At 47.0% G+C, this 18,376-nt stretch overlaps 1 protein-coding gene across 9 annotated transcripts in view; it reads right to left on the bottom strand.

Moving 5' to 3' along the window:
* The window catches only part of EMSY (EMSY transcriptional repressor, BRCA2 interacting), a 43,100-nt gene that overhangs the window by 3,102 nt on the left and 21,622 nt on the right, over window positions 1-18,376 (bottom strand). For 6 of the 9 annotated variants that reach the window (XM_088140461.1, XM_088140463.1, XM_088140465.1 and 3 more), the window contains exons 11-21: window positions 17,686-17,859; window positions 16,308-16,343; window positions 15,604-15,740; window positions 14,486-14,659; window positions 11,892-12,090; window positions 10,813-10,977; window positions 9,995-10,150; window positions 7,514-7,573; window positions 6,479-6,633; window positions 4,654-5,196; window positions 1,026-1,517 (exon numbers count right to left, since the gene is read on the bottom strand). In XM_088140461.1, coding sequence (XP_087996587.1) covers window positions 1,026-1,517; window positions 4,654-5,196; window positions 6,479-6,633; window positions 7,514-7,573; window positions 9,995-10,150; window positions 10,813-10,977; window positions 11,892-12,090; window positions 14,486-14,659; window positions 15,604-15,740; window positions 16,308-16,343; window positions 17,686-17,859 — 2,291 coding nt within the window. The remainder of the gene's footprint in view (window positions 1-1,025; window positions 1,518-4,653; window positions 5,197-6,478; window positions 6,634-7,513; window positions 7,574-9,994; window positions 10,151-10,812; window positions 10,978-11,891; window positions 12,091-14,485; window positions 14,660-15,603; window positions 15,741-16,307; window positions 16,344-17,685; window positions 17,860-18,376) is intronic. The other 3 variants (XM_088140468.1, XM_088140466.1, XM_088140467.1) reach the window with 1 other exon arrangement.

Raw genomic sequence — 18,376 nt, 5'->3', positions numbered from 1 at the left:
TCACAGCACAAGGGTACCCACTGAAAATTAACAAGTTTTCCTAGCAGCAGAACAGAAACGCCTTGCAGTGGCTTGCTTTTTGACTTCCTAGTGTAGCCTCCAAGCCTAGATTTCCCTGTGGTCTCCTCTCCAAGTACTAACTTAGCTCTTTGGGGAGCCAACTATCAGCTTTCTGGGATATTCTGCTTTCTGGGATATCAACTGCTGCAACTTGATTCCCTACTTCCAAGAGACATGGATCACGATGGCACTAATGGACCGTGAACTGTTCCCTGTGTCCTTGTTTGCTAGTGTAAATCATCTTTTCCCCCCATCCCTTCCTGCCCCAAAGCCATGATCTCTCCTCCTGGAGCGAGAAACCACAGCCTTTCATGGCTTCCTAATCCATCAGCGTGAGATGCCTGGGATGAAATGTGGTTTTGCCCCGAAATAACGGAAATGTCTGTTGTTTGGTAAATTGGTCTGGATAACGGGTGCAATGACACGGATTACACCATTATGCAAAGTACCTACATTTACATAAACTATGTGAATTTAGATTTAACAGATTTCCGATTGAAGACACCACCTTTCCCCAATGATCGGTGAAATCAAGCTATTTCTGAAGGTAACGCTACTCTTTTGCAGTATCCAAACTCTTCCCTGTCATCCTATGTGGCCAAAGCTACAAACCAACATCTCGCACATCCCAAACACCAATTCTCTTGGTTTGCATCTAGCTTTTTTAACAGGGGGACTGCTTATCAAGCTTGCAAGGCTCCCAAGAAGCCTTGAAAAAACTGAACCTAAGGCAGTGTTCCTCAACCTTGGCAACTTGAAGATGTGTGGACTTCAACTCCCAGAATTCCCCAGCCAGCAAGGCTGGCTGGGGAATTCTGGGAGTTGAAGTCCGCACATCTTCAAGTTGCCAAGGCTGAGGAACACTGCTCTAAGTGATTCCAAAAAAGGGGGGAAAGGTTTTGCTCCTTCTTCCAGAAGAGACAGAGAGGAGGTAGGAGAAAAAGACCACCGTGCTGCTGTCTTACCTGAATTAGGATCTCTGCAGCCAGCTCCTCGGCTTTGGGGGGCGCCACGTTCTGAATGCGGATAAACTGGCTGGCTGTGGGGGGAACTGGGGGGTTCGTCTTCCTCTCCTGCGGAGGCAGCCCCACGCCAGGAGGGCTCAAATTCGAGTCCAAGCCTTTCGCCTGCTGCAACGCGGACGCTGTCCCTGCCGCAGGCGCCCCTCCCGGGGCTGTCTTCAGCACAGAGGTGGGGGGTGACTCTGCCTCGCCGGGAGGGTTGGCAGAGGGGGAAGCCTTGTGTGCAGAATCCGCTCCTACCCGGTCACCGCTGGGCTCAATCTGGGCTTCCATCATGGACATCTTCAAAATGTCCGCCACCGCCGTCTTTGCAGCCACCTGGCCAGGAAACAGGGGCGGGAGGGGCGGCGCTACCTTGGACACCGTGGGGGGCTGATGCCCTTCAAAAGTGATCTTTGTCACAGAAGATCCTTGGGTTATTATGGGCTGGTGCACCTGAAAATCAAAGAGGGGGTGCGGATGTTACAGGTGGATTAACTAGTCGGCGTGGCTAAAATCACATCTCTGCTGTTATGCCAGGCTTCATACACACCGGTACTGCCGTCAGGGATACGAGAGGGTCAGAAACACAGCAGTTTTCAGACAGAAGCTGCAGCAGCCCAAATGGGGACTCCTAATAAAGTTGCCAAGGTAGCTTTCCCAGACGGAGGAGTGCCAGTTTGGTAATCACGTCGAGAAGGCTCATGTTCCTTTGGGATTTAGCATCGCCCGGCCATAACTCTCTGTCCAGGTTGATTGATTTATATTTATTACATTTATTACATCAAAGTTCAACAGGGCTGGAGGAAAAAGGCTTTTTAAAAAGATTTTTTATCCCTTTATTATTTTTACAAATAATTCAAGGCAGTGAACATACCTCATACTCCTTCCTCCTCCTGTTTTCCCCACAACAACAACCCTGTGAGGTGAATTAGGCTGAGAGCGAGGGACGGGCCCAAAGTCACCCAGCCGGCTTTCGTGCCTAAGGCAGGACTAGAACTCACCGCTTCCTGTTTTCTAGCCTGGGGCCTCCAACACTAGACCAAACTGGCTCTTTGGGAAGTGTGCGTGGTGACTGAATTTTCCCCCAATTCAGTTGCCTTCTTTCCATCCAGGTTGGACCCCGCCCCACCCTCCACCCCCCAAAATGAGAGGGCTTTTGGGAATGAGAATTGCTAAGCCAAGGGTAATGTAAACTACAAAGGAAGACGTACAGTGCAGATCCTTACATTGCCACGGATGTTTGTCTTTACTTCCCATAGAAATTTAAAAAAAGTATTTTGGGGGATGGAAATCAGTAACTTTATAAGGGAGGGAGACTGGAAATCAATCCATGCAATGGTATTTGCAGAGATTCATCTATGAAAAGGGCAGGGAGTTGCTGGATTAACCCACTGTTGTGCTGGTTACCATATATGTAACACAGTTAATGAATGAACCCATTTTACAGGTATGCAGCACTGAAATGAAAACAAGGCAAACAAGCTTGGTTTGTACAACTTGCTACGCTACAAATATGCTAACCAAGCTTGCTTGCTTGCTTGCTCTTTCTTTCTTTCTTTCTTTCTTTCTTTCTTTCTTTCTTTCTTTCTTTCTTTCTTTCTTTCTTTCTTTCTTTCTTTCCTTTCTTTCTTTCTTTCTTTCTTTTTCTTTCTTTCTTTCTCTCTCTCTCTCTCTCTCTCTCTCTCTCTATATATATATATATATATATTTATATTTGAATGCAGCCCCTAGATCTGGAACTGGCCCATACAAGTATATGGTACAGACCTGGCCTATTTGTAGGACATATTTTATCAGCACAATTGACAGCAAATGCCACAACACCCCTGCATATATATACACACATCGACACACTACAAAGATGGCCCAAACCCTCAAGATCATCCATAGCTGTGAGACCTTAGCATTCAATGCCAAAATCTGGCCACATTGGAAGATCTTTCGAAAATTCCTGCTTTTCTTCAAACGTTGATTTCATCTATATTTTTCCCCTTCTTGCACCGTCATGTGCTGGCAACCACAAAGGTGTGTGTCCTGACTGATTGCCTACAAGAAAGGCAGGCTAGGATATGTGCAGACCCTGATCTTCATCTGTCCCTGAACAGGCGTGGCTCGAGACCCTCTGCCTCCCCATGGAAACACCATCCGGCTGCTGCCCTAGGAGGGTTCACTGTGAGATGCTCCCAGGGAAGCTGTGCACGCAGACCCCGTTGCTGACCCACTGGGCTTTGCGGCAAGGACCCTCCCAGAGCAACATGCGCTGGAAGATCAGCTGGGGCCTGGAGGCCTGGAGAATGGGCCATCTTTGTTGGTGTCATTAAGTGGCTGCTCTGGGCAGGGGGTGAGGTTGGTCCTCATTAGTCACTCACAGCTCAGCCTCTTCCCCCATGCAACTGTCCTGCCAGCTGGCTCTGCCCTCCCCTCCTTTTTCACCTTAAAGCTTAAACCTCAACTGGGGTGAAGTACAGGGGGAGGGAGGAATCATCCTAGATTGAAATGCAGCTCTTGGAAATGAAAGGGAAAGGGTGGCATCGTCTTCTGCACCAGACTGAGCTACAAGCTTATCCAGCAAGGGCAGTTGGGCAACGTCTTCGTTTCCCTCGATGCTCTGGAGCTACAGCAGATGGTAGCGCCTAGTCAATCTTGGCTGATCCTGAAAAAGCTAAGTAGAATCAGTAACACTTGGATGGGAGACCCCCAGGAACACAGCAGTGCCAAAAAATACTTCTGTATTGTTGTCAAGGTAACGTGTGCATCTCTGGGTAGTTTCCGAGGGTTGATTTCAACCCATCTCACTTGTATGTGACTCCATAGTACCGAAATCCAGTGAAAAAGGTGTGGAAATCCAGTGGGTCACCAGCCTCTGGATTTAGCACCAAAAAAAAGACACTTCACATTTTTCAGAGCCCCTAATCTGCCCTGGAGGTGGGCTGCTGAAGTGTGGGGGAAGCCACTGAAGAATGGAGGTGCAATTTCCCACCCAAATTTGGAAACTGGAAGGCCAAAAGATGGGTTTCATTCAGTTTTAAAGAAAGCAGCACCCAGTCACATCCTGGTTTCTTCCAGTAAATCTTAATTCCACCAGCTTTGGGTCATGATGGCGATTTTGGCAATCCCAAAAATTATAAGCAAGGAAGTTTAGCTCCAGGCCCACCCCTGCCTTAAAAGAAGACAAAAATAGAAGATGCACTCGCGTGAGATAGGTGGTTAAATACATAAATAAATGCTGCCCGCCCCCGGAATCTCTCCCGGGCATGGGGCTCCTGTGACCCCTTTTCAGACAGGGGGTAACCACGTGGGCATTCCAACCATCTTCCAAAAGGAAGTGGATCCTGTTTGCAACAGCAAAAGCACACTGACAGCATACGCCACCCCGTTTACGAACCCCATAAGAAGATGCCAGCGTTTTGAGCACCCCCAGCAGAAGGAAGAGCCTTGGAGAACAGGAGCTGCTGGGCAACGCAAGGCAGCCTTGGCCTCCTTCACTCCGCCCTTGCCGGCTTCCAAACAGGCTGAGGCAGGGCCCCAGAGCGGGTCCTGGGGTGGACACAGCTGGCACCCCTTCCCCCTGCCCCCTCACGTGTCTCACCTGGCTTGTGGGCTGCTTCTCGGGAGCGGCAGGGAGCTGCAGCTGGCTCTGGGGCTGGACGTAGATTTTCTGTGCCGTGGGGGCCTGCTGAAGTTTGGGCAGCTGCTGCGTGGTTTTGACCGCCAGCACCTGAACCACAGTCTGCTGGGGCTGGGCGACCAAGGTGGGCAGCTGCCTCTCGCGGGTGACGGAGGGGGCGCTGGCCTGCTGGGGGTCCAGCTTGGTGGGAGCAGTGTCTTGCTGGAGAGGGGCTAGTTTCTGGTGTCGGATGGAGAGCTGGGGCATCTGGGGCATCTTGGCGGCGAGCTGCTCGGTTTGCAGGTGGATAGTCTGTTTCTGCTTGGCTTGGAAGCACTGCAAGGTCTTGACTTGCAGCTGAGTTTGCTCCAGTTGGGGTTGGCTCAGCTTCTGCTGCTTCTGCACCTGCGTCAAGGCGGACCTGTAGAAGAGCCCCGTCTGGGGGTCCAGCGTGTCTTCCACTTCCCCCTCCTCGGTGCCCAGCTGCTCGCTATGTTTGGTGAAGGCCGTGTGACTGCTCAGGGCCTGGAAGACAGAGGAGAGAAGGTGCCCGTCAAAGGCAGCGTTTGGACCAGCCTGACTCAGCTGGGGTCCTCAGGATGGGCTCAACTACCACCCCCTTCAACCTTAGCAAGCACGCCCGACTACCTCACTGGTGGGGATAACAGATGGGTGTAACCAAGAGTCTGGGGGGAAGTCCCTTGCCCCCAACCTCATGCATGGAGGAGATCTATCTAAAGAAGGTTTCAAGACCGGAAATGATCCAAGGCATTAACAATTCACTGGCTTGAACGAAAACAGATTGTTTCCACTTTAATCACAAGAGTTATTTCAGCAGTCTGTGTTCTCCTGATCCTGACTTGATCTCGGGCAAGAAAGAATGGAGGAAAAAATGCATTTGCAGAGGATGCACAGAGTACGGTGTTTCTACCCCAGGCTTCTCAGAGCCCTAAAGAAGCTGAGTTCATCTGTTCTGGCGGATGCTGGGCTGGGGAAACCCAGTCAGTACCCAAACTGCTAAGGGAACCCTTTCAAATTCCATACAAAGGATTTTTCAAGTTGGCCTGGAAGCCCCCCAAAAGGTCCAAAGCATTTGTGAAAAGAAAGACCTGCTCAGAGATGTTTGCCCACCTGTGTTCTACAGGTAGTCCTCGCTTAACAACTACTCATTTAATGAGAGTTAAAAGTTATGATGGCCTTGGAAAAAGTGCTTTATAACCTATACTCACACTTACAACCATTGCAAACCATCACATCACCCCCAGTCATGTGATCATGATTTGCGACCTATTTTTACCATGGTTGTTATGCAAATCACATGGTCGTTAAGTGAATTCCAGCAAAAAAACATCCATTAGGGAAGCTGGATTTGCTTAACCACCACATGATTTGTTTAATGACCACTGTAAAAATGGTCTTAAAACTGGGTCTGGTCATGTGGTGACTTGCTTAATGACTGCCCTGCTTAATGAACAATTTTACAGTCCCTACTGTGGTCATTAAGCAAGGATTGCCTGTAGAAGTAAAGCAAGAGATATCAGAGTAGGGTTAGTACCAAAAAAAATCTTTTTATGCGTTTTTCTTACTGGTACATTAAGCCCTCAAGACATTCCCCCACTCCCCAACCCCAAGTATAGAGCTCAGAGAAGGTGGTCTATGGTCAAACCGATGCCAAAAATAAGCTGGACATCCATGCCTTCCCTGACCATCAACTGCCTTTCAATTTCACGGAGAACCCCACACGGTACTGCCCCAGATCCTGTGCAACGCTGGAGAGCCCACCCCCCCACAATGGAGTGCAGCCAACCTGCTGCATGATGTGGGTGATGGCACCAGCAGAGGAGGTGGGGATGGATTTCACCACGACTGAGGTCTGTGTCGCCGTCTGGGACTGGGCCACATGCTGAAGCAGGGTCCGCTGGGGCTGAGAGGATGGCTGGTGGGACTGTGACCGGTGGCTCACTGGAAGAAGAGAACCATGAAGGGTCAGAGATCACTCATCAAGAACACCAGAAAGCAGTGTTTCTCAACCTTGGCCACTTGAAGATGTGTGGACTTCAACTTCCAGAATTCCCCAGCCAGTCTTAAAGAAACACTGCCATAGAGTCATCTGCCTGGATGAATAGCTATGAAGGTACTCCAAAACTCAGAATGCTGAGCATAGAGTCAGGGGCTGGAAGCAGCAAAGACCTTCTCCTGGTGTTTCTTTCTGCAAGCAAAGTCTTACCACACCAACAGGATCCTGCCTAAAGCTTGCAGTTGTACACAATGGAAATCCAATTGCAAAAGCAATAGGCACCTCACATATGAAGAAACTTAGCTGCACTACAATTAACTGGGCAGCAGTCCAGGGTGCCAAAATCGATGGCATGATTCCCACAGCCTTCGATGTAACAAATTGCTCAAGAGATCTGGGCATTAAGTTGAATGGGTCTACCTGTTTTTTGCTTCCCCACTAAATTATTTTCTGCTGTTTTTTCTTTGCTATAAATTTGCAGCAGGCACTCTTGCTAGAGCTCTAAGCTTATCTCTCATAAAAGAAATTAAGCAGAGGCCCAAGTAAACAACAGAGAGCTGTATGTCACCCATCCTGGCATGGAGGGACAAAAAATCACTGCAACTTTCTGGTTCCCTCTATCATAAAGTTCTCCCAACTGACAGTAGCAACTGATGGAAATAACAGAGAACTTTGTCACTGAGATCCTTCAGACAATGCACGAGTGAGTCTGCCTCCCAGAGTGGCCAATATCAGCATTTTTGTCACGCCAGGCCAGGCCAGGCCGGGCCACCCCCATCCTGTCTCAGCCCCTCTTGTCTGTACCATAAAAATAAAATGTCTAACCGATGTGGTTCTGAAGATACTCTTCTGAATGTGAAGGGACACAGTGAAGCCTTCCAGAGTCTGTGGATTGACAAAAGGGTTAGAGTTAAGAGAGGAAGCGAGCTGTGTGGCTCAGCGGCCACTATTTCCAAACCAAGTGCCCTTCTGGGTTGGAAAGCATTGCAACTCCCAACCAGAATCAGAATCAGTTGGCTGCTGTATGGTAAATCCAGCCATTCACTTCCATCCCTTGGTTGGGACTCTCCAAAGGGATTCACAGACGAAGGAAAGGAATACAACTTTGACCTTATGCAGGAGGGATGAGATTTTAAAAATGGAGGAGCTGCTGGCTGGGTGATACCAACCAAGTCTTGCAGGGGCTCAGGCCCCACAGGCAGAGAGGTGAGCTTCTCATGGTTCAGCCCAACTGAAGTTCTGTAATCAAACTGTTGCCTTCAACCCTGAAAGTTCTGTAAAATACACAGCACAGGTATGGGCAAAACCAACCATTCTCAAAACAGAATATTCGGAGTCATCCAGAACCATGTGTTCCAGATCAATAACTTGTGGAAAACTACTAAACTGGCACGATCTCAACCATGTTTTGCACATACCTAATACATGATTTTCGTTTCTTACTGGAACCCTGATGCTGGAGAAAAGCACCCTTTCATTTTTGCTGTCTTCCAGTTACTCTTTCAGAGAGCCAGTTTGGTGTCGTGGTTAAGGCATGAGGCTAGAAACCCAGAGATTGTGAGTTCTAGTCCTGCCTTAGGCACGAAGCCAGCGGGGTGACTTTGGGCCAGTCACTCTCTTTAAGCCCGGGAAGGAGGCGAGGGCAAACCACTTCCAAAAAAACATTGCCAAGAAAACTGCAGGGACTTCAAAAGGCAAAAAGACCTACACCTTCGAGCTTCAATTAGTTCTACTCAGAGGGCTGGTGTCAGATATTTATGCTCTTCCATCCTTCTCAGATTGATACCTATGTTTTGTGTAAAGCGCCAGATTAAGCCTCACTGCTCTGTTAAACAGTAAATAAATTGGATGATTGGGTCATGGATCTCCTGCATTGTGACTGCATTGTGATCTCACCCCGTGGGGTCAAAATGATCACAAGAACGGTGAGCAAAAATCCCAGAACCACACGGGGGGACCTAGTGAATGACCTGCAGAGAGCTGGGACCAAAGGCTACCATCAGTAACACACTACGCCGCCAGGGACTCAAATCCTGCAGTGTCAGACGTGTCCCCCTGCTTAAGCCAGTACATGTCCGGGCCCGTCTGAAGTTTGCTAGAGAGCATTTGGATGATCCAGAAGAGGATTGGGAGAAGGACATATGGTCAGATGAAACCAAAGTAGAAGGTTTTGGTCTAAACTCAACTCGTCGTGTTTGGAGGAGAGAGAATGCTGAGTTGCCTCCAAAGAACACCATACCTACTGTGAAGCATGGGGGTGGAAACGTCATGCTTTGGGGCTGTTTTTCTGCAAAGGGACCAGGACGACTGATCCGTGTAAAGGAAAGAATGAATGGGGCCATGTATCGTGAGATTTTGAGTGAACACCTCCTTCCATCAGCAAGGGCATTGAAGATGAAACGTGGCTGGGTCTTTCAGCATGACAATGATCCCAAACACACCGCCCGGGCAATGAAGGAGTGGCTTCGTAAGAAGCATTTCAAGGTCCTGGAGTGGCCTAGCCAGTCTCCAGATCTCAACCCCATGGAAAACCTTTGGAGGGAGTTGAAAGTCCGTGTTGCCCAGCGACAGCCCCAAAACATCACTGCTCTAGAGGAGATCTGCATGGAGGAATGGGCCAAAATACCAGCAACAGTGTGTGAAAACCTTGTGAAGACTTACAGAAAACGTTTGACCTCTGTCATTGCCAACAAAGGATATATAACAAAGTATTGAGATATGGACCAACTTTTGATATTGACCAAATACTTATTTTCCACCATGATTTGCAAATAAATTCTTTAAAAATCAGACAATGTGATTTTCTGGATTTTCCCCCCCATTTTGTCTCTCATAGTTGAGGTATAGCTATGATGAAAATTACAGGCCTCTCTCATCTTTTTAAGTGGGAGAACTTGCACAGTTGGTGGCTGACTAAATACTTTTTTGCCCCACTGTATCTGTGGTACACCTCCAAATTATTTTCGGCACTGTTTGTTTATTTTAATGAAGGTGCTACCAGACTCCTCCTGATGGTCAGTCTGCTATTCAAAGCTTTTTGATCAGACATCAGATCAAAAGCTAGAAATAAGCTATCTTCCCTTACACAGCAAGGGAGCTTCACAAGCTTTTTAAAATTTTGTTTTGGAACTCCTTCCACTCTGTCCCAAATCTCTGAAATTCAGTCCAAATTCAGATACTGGGAGCAGAAGGGACAGGTAAGTAGATCCAGGTGAGTGGGTTTGATTCTTTCCTTCCTGCAGGCAGACCACTTGGAAACAACCTGCAGAGGGCCTTCTTGCGCGCCCGTCTCGCGGAGGGACTCACCTGTGGTGATGTATTCTGCAACAAGCTCTGACTCGACCACGGCAATCGATGGACTTTCTGGAGAATGCTGCTTCTCCTGGGTCATCTGGATCGGGACGGCCATTTGACTTAAGTCGATGGTTGCCTGCCTGGGCTTGGTTTCCAACTTCTCTTTTACTGTTGCGGCAAAAACGGAGGGGATGAAGTAACAGGCCTGGGGGGTTGATTGTCTACAGGGGTGTCTTCAAGTCTTGGTCCAAAAAGTCAAGATGGCAGCCACGACGCACCTAAAGAATGGGCGGAGTGTCAGTCGTATCGCTGTGCTCGCCATCTTGATTTTCTGGACCACACCCTGTGGACACTCCTGTCTATTTGTTTCAAGGATTCTTCAAACCACAAAGCTGAAAGAGATCTCACAAGTCATCCAGCCCAACTGGCCAGCCAACGATCAGTTCAGAAAATCCACAGGATAATTCCCTGGTAGGTTTTGGGCACTGAGAATGTAAGACTAGCAGGCCCAAGCTCATCTTAGTCCAGTCTTTGGCTTCTAGTGGCCAACTCGATGCTTCTATGTTGCTCAAAAGTAGAAGGTGGAGATATCTCCTTGTCCTGCCATTGTCCCCATGCAACTGGTACTCGAAGGCATCTGCCCACCTTCTAGAGTTAACACTGAAGCTCACTTGCTCTCCTGAAATCCTAACAAGAAAATAATGGGAAGTTGCATTGCGAATCCAACCGTGTCCACCTGAGCGCTTTCTGCTCTTGAAGCACACAGAAAGGCAAATTCAAAAGAGTTTCTACAAGGCAACTGGGGTAAAACTGAGGTTTGTTATATTCACCTGTCGTTTGCTGGAGCTCCAACAAGGCTTTAATTGTTGATGTTGCTGATTGAGATTCACCAGAGACATCTTGGTAGATTATGGTTGGGCTGGAATCGACGGCAATTTCGTGTTCTGACCAATCCTGGCTTCGAGAAGCAATGACATGGACCACAGGCTGGGAATCTGAGACAAAGAAAGGGACAGAAGTCTCCCATCAGCCTTGGTTGGCCTCTCTTTGCCAAACCACAGAGAGTTTCACAAAAAAATATCTCTATGGTTTCTCCATGGCCATGTCCCTCTGTTATGCTTGCGGCTGGCCACTCTTCATAACATATTAACAAATGGAAATGGGAGGAAGTCAACACTAACTTGTAATCAAGGATGCTAGTCCAGCAGGGTACATGCTATTCTCAAGATACTTGCATACTTACCATGTCATCTGGGAAACATGGTTGTTGGGGCTTTAAAGGAGTGACAAACACCAGGAAGGACTGCCATTGTAGGTTCTGCTTCCATCTGAACTTAGGTGGTCTTGCTGGTCATGACCTGTACCTGCACTAGGTCTCAACTACCTGGGGACCACAGAGTAGATTTGCATAGTCCTTCCCACCTCAGTTCCACTCATTCCACTCATCACTCCCTGTTCCAGCATTTGGAACCCATTTAGTGATTCAGAAGATGAAAACTGCATGGAACAGACTGAGACCTTGCTTCAGCAATGGGCGTGTGCAGAGTTGGCCACCAAGATCCTTCAAATCCTGGACTACAAGACAGATGGGGAATTCCTCCACTCTCTCACATTGCTGACCTGCAATTCCCAGAATCCCTTTCCAATTTTCCATTTGGGGCAGCTGGAATTATCAACCTGGGGGTCAATATCTGGGGTGCGAAAATGCTCCTAGCTTTGGACTGCAACTTCTATGAACTTCACAATGCTAGCTGGGGCTAATAGGATCTGAAGTCCAGCACAGCCTGAAGGGCCAGAACTTTTTCTCCATGGAAAGACATCTCCAAAATGCTCAAGGGGGATAGAAAAGACATCTCCAGCAAATACCAACCCCACACTGATCACCGAGAGAAATCTCTACGCTGTTCACCTTGGGAACCCTGGGTGGACTCCATAGAAGAGGAACTGCTGTCAGTATACGCCTGGGGCTCTTCCTTCACCTCTGGCAGGAAAGCGTTCCCTGTCTCCACCACACGGGAAGCCTGCTGAAGCGTCTCAGTCACCAGCTGCCTCGCCTGCTCGCTGACCACCGTGGCCTGGAAGGTCACCGGCTTGGGTTTGATAAGGACCTGCAAGGAAAGCAAAGAGTCCTTGCTTAAGGGCTTAGAATTCAGATGCACATCTATCCTACAGCAAATTGGGGCAGCGAAGGGAGAAAGGGCAAACAGAAGCTGTTCTCGCAAGTAATACTGAACAGCAATTACTTGCTTACAACAGGGGTGGGTGCCCTGAACTTCTGCAGGTGTCATGGGTTTTCCTGCACAGTGCAGAGGGTGAGACTGGATACTTGTGGCTCCTTCCAACTCTACCATACTACAATTATTTAATTCTCTGTGTTGTGAGACTTGCCCCCATCTCCAGTGGAGCTGAATCACACAACAGCTCCCTAGTTTTCAAAACACCTTGGAAGAATGTGTTTTGGCTCCAACGTGGCTCACTTAAAGCAACCAAATCACTCCGAAGATACAACATAAATGGATTAAGCATGCAAACAACAAACAGTGTACGCTGGGCTCCCAGCAAACCATTAGCAGCTTGTTGAGCAGCCCTGAGAAAAGCAGAACCACAGCTTATGTACCTTCGGCCTACTACGTTTCGAAGACAAGACAAAGGGAAAGGCAGACACAATGTAAATTACAACATGACGTTGGAATGTGTTTGATAAACCCCTCTGGATGGCCTTCTTATTATTCATCCCTTCCTACTAGGTCAGCAAGTCAGCTACACTCTCTTTGAGATATGGCCAGTGAATATAAGCAATTTGGTTTCCTGGGCTACTGGTCCCTGCCTGATTCCTTCCCCTGTTGCCACTCAGGGTCAATTCAGTGTGCTGAGAATGTTTTCTTACAAGGACACTCTAAGCAGTTCACATGGATGGGGGGGGGGGATCTCATAGGTTTGGTAATGAATGCAGCTCACAAGTGTGTGTGTGGGGGGGGGGTACCTTTTACCACCACAATGGAAAAGTTGCCAGATATCAAAAGGAGACATATAGCAACTTAGATTTCATTTAAATATAAGGAAAACTTCCTGACAGTAAGATCTCTACACAAGTGGAATTGTCTACTTATGGAAGTTGTAGGTTCTCCATCTCTGGAGGTTTTTAAGAAAAGGACATCTCTCAGGAATGGGTTTTCCTGCACATCACAAAGGCTTGGATTAGATCAATGTTTCTCAACCTTGGCTACTTTATGGCTGGCTGGGGAATTCTGGGAGTCCACCCATCTTAAAAGTGGCCAAGGTTGAGAAACACTGGACTTCTCGTGGTCCCTTCCAACTCCACAATTTTATGAATCTATGAAATGTTATGAAGTCTTCACTGTTTGACTGCGTTGAAGTGCCACCAAACCAGCATTCTACTCTTTATAGTGACCAACCAGACCTCTTTTACAAGGCTAAAAATAGGACAGGAGAGCATTACTGCTGTCCATTTGTTTTCCAAGAGCTGGTCACAGGAGAGACAATGAACTCTGAACCACCACAATTCCACCGAGCCACCATAATTAGCAGCCACGTATCCCATCTCTCCTCCCTCTTTTAAGATTTTTTTTTTTAATCCAGAATTTTTGGAACAAGCCAATTTGTGACCTGGTTCATTCAAAATACCAATCCATAATGGGTGACCCAAGCCACACGCATGGGGTCTGGTGGATGCCCCACACATTCATCTACAATCACTACAGTCTTGAAGAGATCTAGAGATTGCTAGCTTGGGTAAAACTTTAGGGCTCTGCAAGTCAAACACCTTCAATTGTGCCCATGGATGTCTAAAATGCTGTGTGGCCAAACTACTCAATCCTTAATAGTTCATTTTTTTTTTATCAGTTTGAAAATTCATGCAGTAAATCCTCAATTTAACAGACTATTGATGGGAAGGGATGTCTGTTAAAGCAGAAGATACTTGTTAGAAGAAATTCAAGTGGGCTTTTACACATGAGTATTTTACATATTTTATGATGATGCGCCATCAAGTCAATGTTGACTCTTAGTCACCACATAGACAGACCTTGTGCAGGAGGATTTGTCCCTAACCTGGTCCTTCAGGTCTCCCAATGATGCACCTATCAGTGCTGTAACTAAGTCCATCCACCTTGCTGTTGGTCATCCTCTTCTTCTCTTTCCTTCTACTTTTCTCAGCATTATGGACTTCTCAAGGGAACTGGGTCTTCACATAATATGTCCAAAATATATTAATTTGAGCCTGGTCACTTGTGCCTTGAGTGAAAACTCTGGCTTGACTTGTTCTAGAATCCATCTGTTTACATATTTTATACATGCATAAAATGAGTATGGACGACTTACTCTGTTGCTTCCATTATCTCAAGTGCTAGGCCAAAACCTTGGAGAGTTTGGGAAGCAGATTCTGAATTGTTCACCAATCATTTATGAGGGGAGGGAAGTGGAGAGGTGGACTATGTTTACCTCTCTCTCACCCAAGGATTGAAAAAAGACCTTAAGGCATACCTGAGTTTTCCCTTGCTGTCCGTATACAATTTTGGTGGGGATGATTTTGGTCGCTGGCTGGACACTGGAGCCAATTCCTTTCGGCTGCGTGACAATCATTTTCGTAATGGGCCGGGTGGCAGTGATGATGGCTGGTTTTGCTCCAGCTGGAACGGCTTGGATAGTTTTCTCACCCTGAGAACAACATTTGTTCAGAATCTTTTAATGCTCTAAGGCAGGGCTTTCAAACTCTGTTCTGCAGAACTCTAGAGTTTGGGGATGCAGCTAATGTTCTATGGATAGAGCTTTGCCTCTTGATCAGCAGTGCTGGGAATTTTTTTAAAAACAGGTTCTGCGGCCTGAAAAAAATTGAAAACCCTTGCCCTAACAAACCTAAGCAAGGCTAATTTAAAAAACGAACAACTATGCACCCAACAACATTGCACATTTGCTCAAGTCGCCTAAAATCACTTGTTCTGCAGACGTTTTCCAATAATCATCTGCAGAAGTAGAGACCATCAAAATGCTTCCAGAAGAGTCAAACATCAACCAAGCTCATTTTAATGTTGTTCTTTAAAAACCAAGCTTCTCGTCGTCTTTTTTTCAGAGGCAAAAAAACTAACCAAACAGAAAACAAAACCCAGATCCCAATATCAAATAAAAACTCATTTGATCTAACAAATAAAGTGCCCAGGATCTCAGGAGTCTACCAAACCTTACAAGACTTTGGTGTTTCTGCCTAAAACAAGAACAATAATATATTAAACTTGTATGCCACCCAACTCTGAATGACTCTGGGCAGCTTTTAAGTGATTTTAAGTGAGAGTACCCAAACAGGGCAATAGTGGGCAAATTTCTTCAGATTAATGCCCCAACCTTACTTAATTTTAGAAAACCATTAAAAGCAGTGTTGTACCAATGTGCCTTCAACCCTGGCTAACCATGGATGATCATCATAACTACTACTGCTACATTATTTTGTTTTGGGGACAATTTTTAGTTGTGAGAAATTCACTTTGATCACGCGGTCTCCTAGGTGGCATCTCGGGAGGGTGCTGACACTAGCCCCTGAGCACACAATAACATTTTATGGGCCACCAGCTGTTGATGCTGCTGTTCTCAGGCTGATGTGTACTTACCCCTGCGTTTAGCAACGTTGTGACTACATTTTTCCCTGGCAGACCTTGAATAGTGGTCCCCTTTCCTGCTGTTTTCTGCACGACTATGACATTGGGCTTAGAAGTAACTGGGATTGTAGTGATCTTGGTGGTAGTTCCTTGAGAGAAGAAAAATAGCAAAGACCACTGATTTGAAGGAGGAACGATGCTAATGGCTTTCTCCTGGCACATTACAGGGGCAATCACATACGAGAATACTGACTACAGCTCTCTCTTTTCTTAATGTGGGAATGGGGATGCATCAATGAGAACCCAGAACCACTTCCCCATTCAGTGCAATGGAGAGAACCAAACTGCTAAGTACTCCATTGCGTTCACACACTGATTTGTGTGTCTAATGGGGCTTCCCTGAACGCGTGCATCAGAATGCATGAATACTGTGGACTGGACGAATTTCCTCAGTCACGGACACCATCCCAATCTGAGTCAAGTTTCATGGTAATTGGGAAAAAAGGGACCAATGAATTAACTTTCAGCTTAAGATGACTCTTTTTTCTCCCCCCCCAGGGAGCAGAAAACATACTATGTTGTCTCAGTTGGCCTGGGATGAGTCTACTGTTTTGAGTTCTCCGAGATATACTAAGAAGATTATAACATCTGGAGTTGTTGTGACCCTCGGAAAGAAATCAGACAAATTATTCTAGAGCATTGCAAGTTTTGGATACCTTTTTGCTGAAAATAGGTCTTCATCAAGGAGTTACCTTAAAAAAAAAGTGAAAATAAAATAGCTTGGTCTACAAACAGTGGCATTTGCTTGGGAAACTGCCAGCTTGGGTGGGGAGTTTCATAGAAAGAACAGAGAGGTCGTGAAAACTTGGCACTAATTACAACTGAGGGTTTGTTTTATTTTCATTAAATGGAAAGTCGGAGTTCAGCTCCTCTTCTACAGCGAGGCTTGCTTGACATCGCTGCACTCCCTTGCTTTTCAAACCTATTCTTCCCCAACTGTGCCACATCTTTGCAATCCTCATGATCACAACCCACCATGTTCTACACACCACTTCCTGACAATTGTTAAATGTGCATTTTGGGAGGTGCCCACCACAGGAAATATATGCAGAGAGGTATAAACTTATTCTGCAAATGTTCTGGTGGCATGCATCTGAAATGGGTGACCATATAAACCTAATAAATAAGTAAACAATGGCCTGCAGAAACCACTGATGGCCTGCAAGCCAGAACTCCTAACCACAGTTTTTTCCTGGATTGTCGTGAACCAGAAATGAAATCTCCTACCCCTCAAAGGCAGAAGAGACAGCACCCACAAACCAAAGGCTCCCCACTGTAACAATGAACTAGGGTTTACGGTTATGGCAGCATGCAAAAGGGACTGTCACAGGAGCAGACATGGCTGGGAACAGGATTTTTGACTTTCAATCTGGGCAGACTTTGCATGATTAAAATTCATCCCTTAAAAGGCTTTTAGAGTTGTTAGAATTTGGCCTGTTGGCTTTCTGTCCAATTTATTTCTGAGCCGCAATGCCTCCAACTTCAGCCACTGGAAAGACTGTGGTAACTTTAACTCTCCCTGTCAAAGCTTCCTTTCATTTCCCATCAGGCAAGGTGAACCATTCCCCAGAACGAATGCGCAGAGGAAAGTATGTTCCAGCGAGCATTCCCATCCCCATTCCCATCCCCTAGGAAATGCACAATATAGAAACAGATAGCTTCTGCCTTAGGAGGCCAGATATGTCTTCCAATGAAGGCTCTAGGAACGACTAATTCCAGCCACTTTGTAAAAACTCTGCCATACAGGCTGACTCTCCTACTGCAGATAAGACAGATTGCACCAAGAGCAAGAGATTTTTTTAGGCACCCAACAGTGACCTCTCTGGTCACTACAGCACACGCTGTAATGCTCTTTTCTAAACCCCCTTCTGTGTCGGATTTCCACTGCCTTCCTTTTGCGCCTCTTTCTCATGGCTGAAGCTAAAACAGCAAACTCACGGCAAAATAAGCTGGGTCCATTGACCCACAGCTCTCTAAATTCCAGGGCTTGTCCCTGCTTTGTTTCCAATTAAACAGCGGCACGCGCCTACCTACCGGAAACAAGGTTGCTGCTGATAATCTTGCCTCCCAGTGTGGCAAGCGATTTGGGGACGACTGTGATGATGCTGCCGCTAGTGGTTTTCACGTAAGTGGCCGCACCTGGCGTGCCCGTCACCCGTGCCCCGATGGAAGGACTCACAGTTGGACGGGTGTAAGTCGCTTGAGTCCCTGGTTTAAGGGCAAAAAACAAACAAAAAACCAAACCAGAATAAGATATCCACTTATGGTCGGATTGCATGTCACGTGTAAAGACCAAGAGGAGATGTGCATGGCCAAAACTTGCAAAAGGTGTGCTTTCCCTGCGCCTAAGCAATTTGACATTCCGTGGCCAAAAGTCACAACTGTGGAGAGATGGCAGAAGACAACTTCCACAACTGCACGGGTCTTCTAGAGCCCACAGACAGACAATATGCACGTCAGGATGAAGGCTACAGTGAACGTTCCTCTCTAACGTGCTAGAGCAGTGTTGTCCAAACTTGGCCACTTTAAGATGAGTGGACTTCAACTCCCAGAATTCCCCAGCCAGCCATGCTGGCTGGGGAATTCTGGGAGTTGAAGTCCACTCATCTTAAAGTGGCCAAGTTTGGACAACACTGTACTAGAGTTTTGAACTGTGTGCCACTATGGGAAGGGTGGGGCCAGTCATCCAGCCTTGTACCGACACATCTGTATTCTCAACCGAGGT

This window comes from Python bivittatus, unplaced genomic scaffold (assembly GCF_059951505.1).
Source record: "Python bivittatus isolate LINGU-HERP-01145 unplaced genomic scaffold, Pbiv_v1 ctg000340_np1212, whole genome shotgun sequence".
Classification (NCBI taxonomy): domain Eukaryota; kingdom Metazoa; phylum Chordata; class Lepidosauria; order Squamata; family Pythonidae; genus Python; species Python bivittatus.
Note: the sequence above shows the minus strand (reverse complement) of the source record. Positions and strands in the feature narration are given on the sequence as shown.